The sequence below is a fragment of the Scleropages formosus genome, chromosome 9, assembly GCF_900964775.1.
Source record: "Scleropages formosus chromosome 9, fSclFor1.1, whole genome shotgun sequence".
In the NCBI taxonomy this organism is placed as follows: Eukaryota; Metazoa; Chordata; class Actinopteri; order Osteoglossiformes; family Osteoglossidae; genus Scleropages; species Scleropages formosus.
Genome location: NC_041814.1, coordinates 26,444,102 through 26,458,322, shown reverse-complemented (window position 1 = coordinate 26,458,322; position 14,221 = coordinate 26,444,102). Strand labels below are relative to the sequence as shown.

General features: G+C 45.0%; 2 protein-coding genes across 3 annotated transcripts; both read left to right on the top strand.

Annotated features, from left to right (window-relative positions):
• Nucleotides 1–1,592: 1,592 nt before the first annotated feature.
• On the top strand, nt 1,593–4,104 carry LOC114911296 (zona pellucida sperm-binding protein 3-like). The gene is made up of 8 exons (XM_029254921.1): nt 1,593–2,227; nt 2,307–2,422; nt 2,582–2,685; nt 2,758–2,935; nt 3,290–3,407; nt 3,531–3,622; nt 3,702–3,781; nt 3,852–4,104. The coding sequence occupies exons 1-8, from the start codon at nt 1,616–1,618 to the stop codon at nt 3,902–3,904; spliced, it is 1,353 nt and encodes a 450-aa protein (XP_029110754.1). The 5' UTR covers nt 1,593–1,615; the 3' UTR covers nt 3,905–4,104.
• A 6,302-nt stretch (nt 4,105–10,406) lies between these two features.
• On the top strand, nt 10,407–12,922 carry LOC114911290 (zona pellucida sperm-binding protein 3-like). Of its 2 annotated transcripts, none has more exons than XM_029254865.1 (8): nt 10,407–11,041; nt 11,121–11,236; nt 11,396–11,499; nt 11,585–11,762; nt 12,117–12,234; nt 12,380–12,446; nt 12,526–12,605; nt 12,676–12,922. In XM_029254865.1, the coding sequence occupies exons 1-7, from the start codon at nt 10,430–10,432 to the stop codon at nt 12,585–12,587; spliced, it is 1,257 nt and encodes a 418-aa protein (XP_029110698.1). In that variant the 5' UTR covers nt 10,407–10,429; the 3' UTR covers nt 12,588–12,605; nt 12,676–12,922. The 2 variants fall into 2 exon arrangements, with proteins under 2 accessions (XP_029110698.1, XP_029110699.1); XM_029254866.1 differs by having other exon boundaries at nt 12,355–12,446.
• The last annotated feature ends 1,299 nt before the right edge of the window (nt 12,923–14,221 follow it).

The following is a 14,221-nucleotide window of genomic DNA, read 5'->3' as shown; positions in this document are numbered from 1 at the left end:
ACTGAAAACCCAAATCAGCCAAAGACAGGACAGCTATAACCAGAAAGCCCTCTGAAGATGCAATACCACAAGTGTGAGGAGTACTGAAGGCTGTTTCCTTAGCAAGAGGCTTACTAATGCAAATAACTCCAGGTCAACTTGGAACATTATGGATTTTCCCTTGAGCCTTTAACTGCTAGCAACATTACTGCTTAATGTCATCTGAATAAAGATTAAGTAAAAGTCTTGCTTTGTATATACTTAGGGGGAAGGGGATGTTGCAAGTGCATATTGCAGCGGCCCTTAAGTCATGGCTAACTTTACATGTCAATCGACAGCTGTCCTTGGATGGCAATTTCAGTTCAGCTCTATTATGTGGATAGGAAATTTCTAGACAAATGTCCTACTGCAGCAAAATATGAAGGGGGGGGGGGGGGGTGCAGTTTCACTCCAACCTCGTTGCTTAGAGAAATACGTTTCATAAGCTAATTACATCTCAGCAGTACTCAACATCTAGGTCAATATGCTACTCAAGACTTTTACTGCTACACTTGCAAAGCCAATGGTCTTCCCCCACCCCCCATGTATGCTGACAACTGCTTGCAAGTCATTACACTAGTGCTGCCAAGAGCTACATATAGCAAACACTACCGTGTCAACAATTTTTAGAATACACCGATTTTAGTGCCATTGTTACATGAATGCAAAAATTAAGATTCAGGTAACATTTACTATACAAAGTTCGAAACATGCAAAGTGAAACCACAATGTTTTCAGTTCAATGCCAATTGGTAAATATGTGGGCTCATTAGCTAGCTGACTGTTAAGTTTGACCAGGCAGTTAACAGATGGTGCACAAACCACCCATTGAATGTAAATCAAGACGCTGGGAAAAATGCTTTCATTTGTTGAAGGAAGGCAATCCAGATGAATCAGGCAACACTTTAAAAAAAAAATCATTGAAACTTTTAAAACCGGAAGAGGTTTGGCCTACTTTGGGGGAAATCAATCTGGTATAAAACACTGTTAGAAGAACAGGTCATTTGGTTGCCAGAAGTGGTACAATGAGATCACAGCACAGTCTTGTGTTGCTTGTACTTTCAGACCGCTTATGCAATGGACAGGGTCCCTGGAAAGACTCCATTCGGCTACCGCAAATAGTTCTCCAGTCAGGAAGCAGCCACCTTCAACGTGGCCACTAAATATGTTTCAACAAGGACAATTCTCTTCGCCTGCAAGTCTGGATCATCGCAGAGGATCATCTCTCCTGTACAGATGACTGGCAGCTTTGAGAGCACTGAGACATCAGTGGCATTTGAGACATCCTGGACATTTAACATCCTTGAACAGTGGAGACCTGAACAGGCAATTGAAGGCAATTGAAGGCAATTGAAGGCAATCAAGAATCAGTCAGTGAAACAACTGGTAACGCTTCAGGGATGGAACAAAATTGGTCAAATTATTAGATGGTTCAGTTGTTGGGAAAAACAACAGCTGTTCTGTTTGGTATAAAATTGGCTGGAAGCACTCATGCTCTCATGATCCTTTGGTTGCTAACACTAGCACAATGGGCTCTCTCTATCGGCTTGTGGCGCTTGCCTTGTTTGGTTGTTTGTGTAATGGCCAAGCTTTCCAGATGGGCCCTTTTCCCCAGCTGTCAAGCCAGGAGTCTTTGCTACAGCCAATCCGACAAGCTGCCCAGGAACAGTCTTCTTTGGTAGCAAGTGATGTTCCTCAAAGGTACCCTTCTCTCCAGCTACCCCAAGGAGTGTCTTCTCAGCAGTTTTCCTCAATGAGGCCAGTGCAGTTTGTTCCCTTAGTGCAGCACTCTAACCTTGTTCCACCAGTTGAGCCAGTGTTTGAGCTGCCTTACAGCCAGCCTTTGGCCCAGGTTGAATCGGTAGGGCCAGTGTTGCCAGCTCGCTATGGAGAGGCGTCTGGCCAGGTTCCTGCAGTGCTCCCGGTTCACCGAGGGCAGCCCTCTGCACCAGTTTCCCTGGTGCAACCAGTAGCCCAGGCTCCACCTTCTGTGAAATCCCAGTGGCTTGCTGCTCCCTCTGGTGTGAAGGTTGAATGCAGGGAAGACTCAGTTGTGGTGGAGGTACAGCAGGACATGCTGAGTAATGGCCAGCTCATCCAGCCATCAGAAATCACCCTGGGAGGTTGTGTGCCAGTTGGACAGGATCCTTCCACAGGGGTTCTGCTGTTCGTATCGGCGCTACATGGCTGTGGAAGTGCGCTGATGACGGTATGGGACCTCCTGAATTCTTCCTTTCTTTTCAGAACGGGTTTACACTGGGTAAACGAGCCTTTTCTCGTCTATACAGATGACCGATTCCCTGATCTACGCTTTCACGTTGGTGTACGTGCCCGAGGGACTCGGTTCCACCCCTATTGTGCGGTCTCGTGGTGCAGTGATTAATGTTGAGTGTCACTACTTGAGGTGAGATGTGGGTCAAGTCTAATTCTCTAATGAGAACTAGAAGACGTATAGCCAGAGGAAGTGTCTATCCAAATTTTGCTTAAAATGAGCAACTCCATCCATAAGGAATCAGGCAGGACTTGCTCTACCCTGCCGTTAGCTACTGCTTCCTATTTGTAGGAGGATCAATGTGAGCAGCAATGCTGTGATGCCAACATGGGTACCCTTCTCTGCTGCTCTGTCCGCTGAGGAGCGTTTGGTGTTCTCGCTCCAGCTCATGACGGGTGGGTAAAATGGCCCAACTTGCTTAAATTGGGGGTGTGCGTGTATCTAAATGGTTCCTGTCTGTTCTCTAGACAACTGGGAACTGGAGAGGGCTTCAAACATCTACTTTCTGGGAGACGTCCTGAACATTGAAGCTTCTGTAGTTGTGGCCAACCATCAGCCTTTACGGGTGTTTGTGGACAGCTGTGTTGCCACCTTGGATCCTGATGTGACATCATTCCCCAGATATGCCTTTGTGGGGAACTATGGGTGAGTACTTGCATGCAAGCAGCACTGGACAAGTTCCACATGAGCCTTCCCGTTTCAAGGAGACTGGTGTTCTGGGTAATGTCGGTTAATCTTCATATGTTCATAAAACTTTATAAATATCCTCAACATGTTCTGGAACACAAACCAGAAGCTGGATGTCTCACTGTACATGGGAGGGAATGTCCTCCAGGACATGGTGCTGAATGAACTTGAGTACCAATAACTATGATGCAGTCTTTTGACAAATGCCATGTGTGGTAACATGACCAATGAATCTATTCCCTTCCCCCTCTAGTCCTGCATGTGTTACAGACTACATGTACTCTGATCATGACAAATGCCTAATGTACTCAGATGCCTGACTGATGCCAAGGTGACTGCGTCCCGCTCGCAGTTCCTCCCCAGGAAGCAGGTCAACAAACTCCAAATGCAACTGGATGCCTTCAGGTTCTTGCAGGAGACCAGGAGCTCTGTGAGTACATAGCAGCCATCATTGACTGATCTTAAAGCAGGCTTGGCATATTTCATCTGGGAGCGTTTATGGAACTTGTCATGCAGTCCAGCCTTCTTCTTCTTCTTCTCCCCCCCCCCCCAGATCTACATCACATGCATTCTGAAAGCAACCATGGCTTCCAAAAGACCTGATCCCCAGCACAAGGCTTGCTCCTATTCTGTGTTGGCAAATAGGTCAGTTCAGTTGAATGTCAGTAGTTTTAGTTTTTTTTGTTGTAGATGCTACAGAGCTTCAGTGGTCTCCTGTTCATAGGTGGGAATCTGCAGATGGCGATGACCAAGTATGTGGCTGTTGTGACACAACCTGTAACGTGAAGGGAAGAAGTGTGGCGGGTAAGACTGGTTTGAATTGACAAATAACTCATTTACTTGGGTTTGGGCTAAATGATCCTTTCCCTTCCAGATTTCCAAGGCAAAGCTGTTGCTGGACCCATTATCGTTCAGGATCGCTATTAGCCAGGCCATTTGGATACCTGCTTCTGGGGGGAATCTGCACCGTGGCAACACTTGTAGTTGCAGCAGCTGTGCAGTGTACAGCTCAAAGGATCTCTCTTCGCGGCCTGAAGTGAAGGCCCATGCAGTTGTGTGTAGTTCTGAAACTTTGTCCTTGATTCTTGAACTGACAATTCAGAATAAACCTTCTTAACAAAACTTTACTTGACTGGACTTTGTTCTGAGGCTAATTCCCTGCCACTTACCCATTTGCAGTAAAGGGGTTCCTCAAAATGAGGCAGTGCTGGTAGTGGTCAAAAGTCACACCTTTGTGACTTGAAGGTCACAGGTTCAAGTCCCACCTCTGGCTTCAGCACCTTTCAAGGTACTTAACCTAAACTGCTCCAGTAAAACTAGCTGGCTGTAGAAATAGGCTTGCTTTTCTTGATCCTTTCAAGAAAGTCATCAGATAATCCATGACTAGTCTCCTTAGTCTGTACATTGACAGATTGTCATTGAAAGTGTTCAGCCCTCCACTGTCAGATGTCTCGTCATTCCTAGTGAGTCCCAGGATGGTTGTATCATCAGGGAACTTGAAGATATTGGAGCTGGGCTTAGAATGGTCATAGGTGAACGGGGAGTACAGGAGTGGGCTGAGCCAGTGCTGAATGTGAAGAATATGTGGTTGTCAATCCTGACCACCTGGGGCCTGCCTGTCCGGAAGTCAAATTGAGTTACGTAGGTGACTCGAGACCCAGATCCTTCAGCCTGCCTACAAGTTTTGTAGGGAGGATGGTATTGAATGTAGTGCTATAGTCAAACAGCCTCTGCATTTAAGTGTCTCTCCTCCAAGGCAGAGTGCGTTGCCACTGCGATGGCATTAGTGGATCCATTAGAGCGGTAGGCAAATTGGTATGAGTCTAAGGTAGCTGGTAGGAGCAGATGTGGGATTTGATGAGACACTCGAGCGCTTCATGATGAGGCAGGAGATGGCTTTGTTGAGAACAGGGATGATGGTGGTCTGCATGAAGTATGTGGGGATCACTGTTGGACTCAAAGACAGATTAAAGATGCTGGTGAAAACACCTAACTGGTCAGCGCAGGCCCTCAGGACACATCCATCACACATCAGATTCTGAATCCTTCCTTGCACTTACTCTCTTGAAGGCCCTGCTCACTTCAGGAGTAGCTAGAGCCAGAGGGCAGGTGTCATGGTCAGCAGGTATTTTCGCAGCAGGGAATGTATTGCCTGTCTCAAAGCAAATGTAGAATGTGTTGAGCTCGTCTGCTAAGGAGGCAGACATAGGCACATCGCTGCTTTTCCTGTCTTTGTAGTCTGTTATAGTGCGCGGGCCGCATCTGTTTGGGGTCAGAGCCTAGAGCGAGGCAGAGCGTGGAGTCGCACACCGGTTGCTGAGATGGCGTCTTTGGAAAGAATGAAGTCCCCGTTCGACGTAAGTTCTATCCTGAATGTATCGTCTGACGGCACATGTTAATATTATTCCTTTAAACGAGGCTATTTCTGATCATCGTTTCGTAACCTTTGATCTATACCTGCCCGTGCCGCCTGACAATAGTAAGACCAAAATCGTGCGGCATATTGATGACAATACTCCTGCTAAAATTATTGATCATATTAGAAGCTCGGATTTTGGAACGAGCGTAGATGTTGATCAAATGACTTTAGATTATAATTCGGTGGCAAAATTTGCCCTAGTCTCTGCGGCTCCACCAAAAACTAAACTTATTCGAACTGTAAGAAACTCGCCATGGTTCAACGAATCAACTCAATAAAGTTAGAATGTCGTAAATTAGAGCGTAAATGGCGTTCAACTAAACTAAACGTTTGTTATGTAGCCTGGTCCGATCGTCTAAAAAAAAAATATTAAAAAAGCACTTTTTCATGCCAGATCCGAATACTACGCAAAGTTAATTGATGAAAATCACAAGAGCCCTTGCTTCCTGTTTAATAACATCGCTTACTTAACTGGTAAACACAAAGATAAACAATGTATTTCTGCTACCATTACTAATGATGAATTTATGTCGTTTTTCAATAATAAATTAGAGAATATCCGCAAATCCATAGTGCCCTCTAGTTCAGTTATAGCAAACATAAGCGCTTCTGACGATGATAATATTAGTTGTCCGCACCATCTCGGTAGCTTCGAGGAAATTACCGTCCTAATTCGCTTTATGAAAAGTACTACCTGTCCTTTAGACCCAATCCCCACTAAATTACTGAAAGCCGCAGTTTCCGTGCTTGCAGAACCTATTGTTAATATTGTTAATACGTCGTTACTAAATGGCTGTGGTCCAAAAGCTCTTAAAATCGCCGTTATTAGACCCCTACTAAAGAAATCGGATCTGGACTGTAATAACCCATGTAATTATAGACCGATCTCCAATCTACCGTTTTTATCCAGAATTCTAGAAAAAAATTGTAGCCTCCCAAATTGTGAAATGTCTTAACCGTCATAATATATTTGAAAAATTTCAGTCTGGTTTCCGCACTGGTCACACCACTGAAACGGCACTTACACGTGTTGTTAATGATATTCTCATTTCTTCTGATGCTGGTCAGATCTCTATTCTTATGTTACTAGACTTGAGTGCTGCATTTGATACTGTAGACCATAGTATCCTACTGAGTAGACCTGGAAACCTGTTTGGACTAAGAGGTACCGTTCTGAAGTGGTTTGAACTGTATTCAGCTAACCGTGAACAATTTGTATTGAAATCTGACGACTGCACCCCCTCAATCTCTACTACGGTTCGGTATGGTGTGCCACAGGGCTCTGTGTTGGGTCCATTACTGTTCTCACTTTATATGTTACCATTGGGTGACATTATCTGCAAACAGAATGTGAATTTCCATTCGTATGCCTATGACACACAGCTTTGCGTATCGTTCAAGCCTGATGATCCATCACATGTGGTGTCATTAGCTAATTGTTTCACCAGTATAAAATTATGGAGGAGTAATAATTTGTCATCTCTAAATGCCAGTAAAACAGAGGTACTTGTGGTGGGCGGTGATGCTAAAACTCTCGACATAATCACGCCAATCTTTACAACAAATGGTATTACCTTCAAGCGTATGGATTGTGTCAAGGATTTGGGCGTCCTGCTGGATGGAAAGCTGTCATTTGTATCGCATGTAAATGCTTTGACTAAGTCGTGCTTCGTTCAGTTAAGAAGCATAGCTAAAATGCGGCGATTCCTTTGTAGACGGGATTCTGAGAAGCTGGTTCATGCTTTTGTTTCCAGCAGGCTGGATTACTGTAATGCTTTATTGTCGGGTTGTCCATACCAGACTGTATCCAGGCTACAGCTGGTACAAAATGCTGCTGCGAGAATTGTCACTAGAACTAGGAAGTTTGACCATGTAACACCGGTACTTAAATCGTTGCATTGGCTCCCGGTCGCTTATAGAGTTGATTATAAAATGCTACTCTTGACCTATAAGGCAATGCATGGCATTGCTCCGGCTTACCTTTGTGAGGTCATTAATTTTTATATCCCGGGACGATATCTTCGTTCATTAGATGCGGGTTACCTTAAAGTACCTGTGATCAATAAGACCTCAGCAGGAGGTCGCGCCTTTAGTTATAGAGCACCTAAACTGTGGAATAGTCTACCAGTTACTGTCAGAAATGCCCCGTCTGTTTCTGTTTTCAAATCCCCATTAAAGACTTACATGTTCACTCGGGCATTCCACCTCGTAATGTAACTCGACCCGCCTTGGTTGTTTATCACCTTTATAAAAATGCATATTAAATTTACTTAAGTAACAAATTACTAACTCTGTTCTATCTTATCGTTGAGCACTACCTCGCTACATAAGACCCGAGGAGGCCGGCCGGTGGTGACAGACGAATCCCGTGCTGACAGAGGATGATGCCCATCTGCCATGACGATCGAGAGGTTCCATGCCGAGCTGGGAATCCAAGATAGATGCCATTGAGCAACATTATCGTTATTACTTGTTACACACTGCCTTAGAAATTGTTACTTTCTAGAATGCCCAGGAGGGGCGGGCAACCACTGGCCCGTGGATCCCCAGAGGTTTTTTTTTTTTTTTTCCCCCTCAGCCCTCAGTTGGGAATTTTTGTTCCTTTCCCCGGTGGCCAGTAGGCATACTCATAGCTCTATAATAAGTTCTTCATTACGGTAGTCACTAGTCGACTGTCTTCATTGTTTGTATCTGTTTTTCTTGCTTTATGCCTGTGTTAAAGCGCTCTGTGTCGCTGCGTGAGAAGAGCGCTCTATAAAAATAAATAAATAAATAAAGGAGTCTGACTCCACTCTGTCCCTGAAGTCTCTCTTGGCCAAATTGATAACCTTTTGAATGTCATTCCTGGACTTCTTGTAGGCAGTCAGGTCCCCAGAGTTGAAGGCTGCATTTTGTACTCTCAGCTTGGATGTGAATGTGTGATTCTTAAGGACAGTTTGTTTCTTTCACCATGTGCACCAATGTTCATCACATGAGTAGCTGCAAAAAACTTTATTGGAATATTGACGATTCCCGATCACCTTCCTGGTAATTTTTTTTTTTTTGTGAGAGACATATGAACATTTACGTTACATTACAGGAGTAGCTGTGTAAAGGATTGATCTTAGTTACAGTGCATGAACATTTATACCTTACGTGAACTTAAGAGATCATGGATGAAGTGATTCTGGAACAGGTGAGTTTTAAGACCTTTCTTTAATTGTGGACAAAGATTCAGCAGTTCTGAGGAAGAGGGGGAGGTCGTTCTACCACAAGGGGGCCAGAACCGAGAACCTCCGTACTTCATCTTTCAGGCATGGGACCACCAAGTGGGGAGATGTGGAAGAGCGTAGCAGTCTGTTTGTGGTGTAGCGGATGATCAAGTCTTATCAGGAGTTCCAACAAGGAAGGAAAGGCTGCTGTTGGACCAATCTCAACTGAAAACCCAAATCAGCCAAAGACAGGACAGCTATAACCAGAAAGCCCTCTGAAGATGCAATACCACAAGTGTGAGGAGTACTGAAGGCTGTTTCCTTAGCAAGAGGCTTACTAATGCAAATAACTCCAGGTCAACTTGGAACATTATGGATTTTCCCTTGAGCCTTTAACTGCTAGCAACATTACTGCTTAATGTCATCTGAATAAAGATTAAGTAAAAGTCTTGCTTTGTATATACTTAGGGGGAAGGGGATGTTGCAAGTGCATATTGCAGCGGCCCTTAAGTCATGGCTAACTTTACATGTCAATCGACAGCTGTCCTTGGATGGCAATTTCAGTTCAGCTCTATTATGTGGATAGGAAATTTCTAGACAAATGTCCTACTGCAGCAAAATATGAAGGGGGGGGGGGGGGGGGGGTGCAGTTTCACTCCAACCTCGTTGCTTAGAGAAATACGTTTCATAAGCTAATTACATCTCAGCAGTACTCAACATCTAGGTCAATATGCTACTCAAGACTTTTACTGCTACACTTGCAAAGCCAATGGTCTTCCCCCACCCCCCATGTATGCTGACAACTGCTTGCAAGTCATTACACTAGTGCTGCCAAGAGCTACATATAGCAAACACTACCGTGTCAACAATTTTTAGAATACACCGATTTTAGTGCCATTGTTACATGAATGCAAAAATTAAGATTCAGGTAACATTTACTATACAAAGTTCGAAACATGCAAAGTGAAACCACAATGTTTTCAGTTCAATGCCAATTGGTAAATATGTGGGCTCATTAGCTAGCTGACTGTTAAGTTTGACCAGGCAGTTAACAGATGGTGCACAAACCACCCATTGAATGTAAATCAAGACGCTGGGAAAAATGCTTTCATTTGTTGAAGGAAGGCAATCCAGATGAATCAGGCAACACTTTAAAAAAAAATCATTGAAACTTTTAAAACCGGAAGAGGTTTGGCCTACTTTGGGGGAAATCAATCTGGTATAAAACACTGTTAGAAGAACAGGTCAATTGGTTGCCAGAAGTGGTACAATGAGATCACAGCACAGTCTTGTGTTGCTTGTACTTTCAGACCGCTTATGCAATGGACAGGGTCCCTGGAAAGACTCCATTCAGCTACCGCAAATAGTTCTCCAGTCAGGAAGCAGCCACCTTCAACGTGGCCACTAAATATGTTTCAACAAGGACAATTCTCTTCGCCTGCAAGTCTGGATCATCGCAGAGGATCATCTCTCCTGTACAGATGACTGGCAGCTTTGAGAGCACTGAGACATCAGTGGCATTTGAGACATCCTGGACATTTAACATCCTTGAACAGTGGAGACCTGAACAGGCAATTGAAGGCAATTGAAGGCAATTGAAGGCAATCAAGAATCAGTCAGTGAAACAACTGGTAACGCTTCAGGGATGGAACAAAATTAGTCAAATTATTAGATGGTTCAGTTGTTGGGAAAAACAACAGCTGTTCTGTTTGGTATAAAATTGGCTGGAAGCACTCATGCTCTCATGATCCTTTGGTTGCTAACACTAGCACAATGGGCTCTCTCTATCGGCTTGTGGCGCTTGCCTTGTTTGGTTGTTTGTGTAATGGCCAAGCTTTCCAGATGGGCCCTTTTCCCCAGCTGTCAAGCCAGGAGTCTTTGCTACAGCCAATCCGACAAGCTGCCCAGGAACAGTCTTCTTTGGTAGCAAGTGATGTTCCTCAAAGGTACCCTTCTCTCCAGCTACCCCAAGGAGTGTCTTCTCAGCAGTTTTCCTCAATGAGGCCAGTGCAGTTTGTTCCCTTAGTGCAGCACTCTAACCTTGTTCCACCAGTTGAGCCAGTGTTTGAGCTGCCTTACAGCCAGCCTTTGGCCCAGGTTGAATCGGTAGGGCCAGTGTTGCCAGCTCGCTATGGAGAGGCGTCTGGCCAGGTTCCTGCAGTGCTCCCGGTTCACCGAGGGCAGCCCTCTGCACCAGTTTCCCTGGTGCAACCAGTAGCCCAGGCTCCACCTTCTGTGAAATCCCAGTGGCTTGCTGCTCCCTCTGGTGTGAAGGTTGAATGCAGGGAAGACTCAGTTGTGGTGGAGGTACAGCAGGACATGCTGAGTAATGGCCAGCTCATCCAGCCATCAGAAATCACCCTGGGAGGTTGTGTGCCAGTTGGACAGGATCCTTCCACAGGGGTTCTGCTGTTCGTATCGGCGCTACATGGCTGTGGAAGTGCGCTGATGACGGTATGGGACCTCCTGAATTCTTCCTTTCTTTTCAGAACGGGTTTACACTGGGTAAACGAGCCTTTTCTCGTCTATACAGATGACCGATTCCCTGATCTACGCTTTCACGTTGGTGTACGTGCCCGAGGGACTCGGTTCCACCCCTATTGTGCGGTCTCGTGGTGCAGTGATTAATGTTGAGTGTCACTACTTGAGGTGAGATGTGGGTCAAGTCTAATTCTCTAATGAGAACTAGAAGACGTATAGCCAGAGGAAGTGTCTATCCAAATTTTGCTTAAAATGAGCAACTCCATCCATAAGGAATCAGGCAGGACTTGCTCTACCCTGCCGTTAGCTACTGCTTCCTATTTGTAGGAGGATCAATGTGAGCAGCAATGCTGTGATGCCAACATGGGTACCCTTCTCTGCTGCTCTGTCCGCTGAGGAGCGTTTGGTGTTCTCACTCCAGCTCATGACGGGTGGGTAAAATGGCCCAACTTGCTTAAATTGGGGGTGGGGGGTGGGGGTGTGCGTGTATCTAAATGGTTCCTGTCTGTTCTCTAGACAACTGGGAACTGGAGAGGGCTTCAAACATCTACTTTCTGGGAGACGTCCTGAACATTGAAGCTTCTGTAGTTGTGGCCAACCATCAGCCTTTACGGGTGTTTGTGGACAGCTGTGTTGCCACCTTGGATCCTGATGTGACATCATTCCCCAGATATGCCTTTGTGGGGAACTATGGGTGAGTACTTGCATGCAAGCAGCACTGGACAAGTTCCACATGAGCCTTCCCGTTTCAAGGAGACTGGTGTTCTGGGTAATGTCGGTTAATCTTCATATGTTCATAAAACTTTATAAATATCCTCAACATGTTCTGGAACACAAACCAGAAGCTGGATGTCTCACTGTACATGGGAGGGAATGTCCTCCAGGACATGGTGCTGAATGAACTTGAGTACCAATAACTATGATGCAGTCTTTTGACAAATGCCATGTGTGGTAACATGACCAATGAATCTATTCCCTTCCCCCTCTAGTCCTGCATGTGTTACAGACTACATGTACTCTGATCATGACAAATGCCTAATGTACTCAGATGCCTGACTGATGCCAAGGTGACTGCGTCCCGCTCGCAGTTCCTCCCCAGGAAGCAGGTCAACAAACTCCAAATGCAACTGGATGCCTTCAGGTTCTTGCAGGAGACCAGGAGCTCTGTGAGTACATAGCAGCCATCATTGACTGATCTTAAAGCAGGCTTGGCATATTTCATCTGGGAGCGTTTATGGAACTTGTCATGCAGTCCAGCCTTCTTCTTCTTCCCCCCCCCCCCCCAGATCTACATCACATGCATTCTGAAAGCAACCATGGCTTCCAAAAGACCTGATCCCCAGCACAAGGCTTGCTCCTATTCTGTGTTGGCAAATAGGTCAGTTCAGTTGAATGTCAGTAGTTTTAGTTTGTTTTGTTGTAGATGCTACAGAGCTTCAGTGGTCTCCTGTTCATAGGTGGGAATCTGCAGATGGCGATGACCAAGTATGTGGCTGTTGTGACACAACCTGTAACGTGAAGGGAAGAAGTGTGGCGGGTAAGACTGGTTTGAATTGACAAATAACTCATTTACTTGGGTTTGGGCTAAATGATCCTTTCCCTTCCAGATTTCCAAGGCAAAGCTGTTGCTGGACCCATTATCGTTCAGGATCGCTATTAGCCAGGCCATTTGGATACCTGCTTCTGGGGGAAATCTGCACCGTGGCAACACTTGTAGTTGCAGCAGCTGTGCAGTGTACAGCTCAAAGGATCTCTCTTCGCGGCCTGAAGTGAAGGCCCATGCAGTTGTGTGTAGTTCTGAAACTTGTCCTTGATTCTTGAACTGACAATTCAGAATAAACCTTCTTAACAAAACTGATTTTTACTTTGTTCTTTAAAGCTCCTAATTGATTTTCAGTAGGAAAATGCTTAGTTTTAGCAGTTCCATTGATGACAATAAAGGATGTCAGGTAAGGGTGCTTTAAAGCTACTACCTTTTGGACCTAAGGGGTGCAGGTTCAAATCCTACTGCTGGGTATGACTAAGCAAGGTAATAATAAAAAAAAAAAAAAAAAAAATTTTTTTATTATTTTTCTCTCTCTCTCTCCCCCCCCCAATATTTTTGTGGCTCTTTCTTGGAGCTTCCACATGCTGACAGCAGTGAGCACCGTCAGTCCCTCTACTTTTTATGGAAGCTGAAGAGGCCTGGTATTTTATCTGGCACCAGGTGAAACTTCTACTGCTGCTCCATAAGGAGCATTGACTGCCTCCATCACTTATGGTTTTACAGGTGCTGCTCTTCAGAGTGGTGAACAGCAGAGCTCATCACTGGAAATGAGCTTCTGGACTTCCAGGACCTTGCTCAAACCTTGTTTGAGAATGGTTGCTGTGAATTGGTTTGGTTTAAATGGCGGTTGGTGATCTGTAGCAGCAGTCTCTGGGTGCAAAGACAAGGGAGTCTACCTGAGGGATGTCTTCTCCACTATGTAAAATCTGCCATCACTATGTTCTGCAAGGGATCATTAAATTTGAACATCAGTTGTCTACAGCAACCAAACTGTGTGACACAGCCACTAGAGACTTTGCTGTTCCTCTTGTCACAGTAACCTGGTTTAACCTTATCTGTCAACTTCTCCATTCTCCTTCAATTTCTCATGGTTCTCAAACTGCCAGACTGCTGTGAGGAAGGCTGACTTCATACCAGCCTCTGCTTCCCATCTTATGGTATCTCCTGGTCCTAACAAACTTGGATCACCCCAAACACAACCCTACCTTTTCTGAGTTACCCAATAAAGCAGCAGTAGCTAGGAAATTTGGTTGCTGTGTATGAAACAAAATTGAATAATGATGTCTTAATCTGTTGCTGTATTTTATATTTTGCTTTTTAATTTTAAGCAGGTGGATGATATCTAAACGAGCCAGCAATGTTTATCAGGGCGCACAGCACTGTGGGTTTGGATGGGGCAAAGAAGGACGCAGCGGCAGCGTTCATCTCGAACAATCACCCCCTTATATTTCCTGTATGTCACCAAACGCTAACCAATTAACACACTTCCCACTCAGAACAGTAAGGCTGGTCATTACATTATTACTGTACCTAAAGCACATGTCAGATGAAATAGAAATTGCCAGTTCTATTTATAGGGAATAGCTAATTGAAAGATCCAGGGGAAC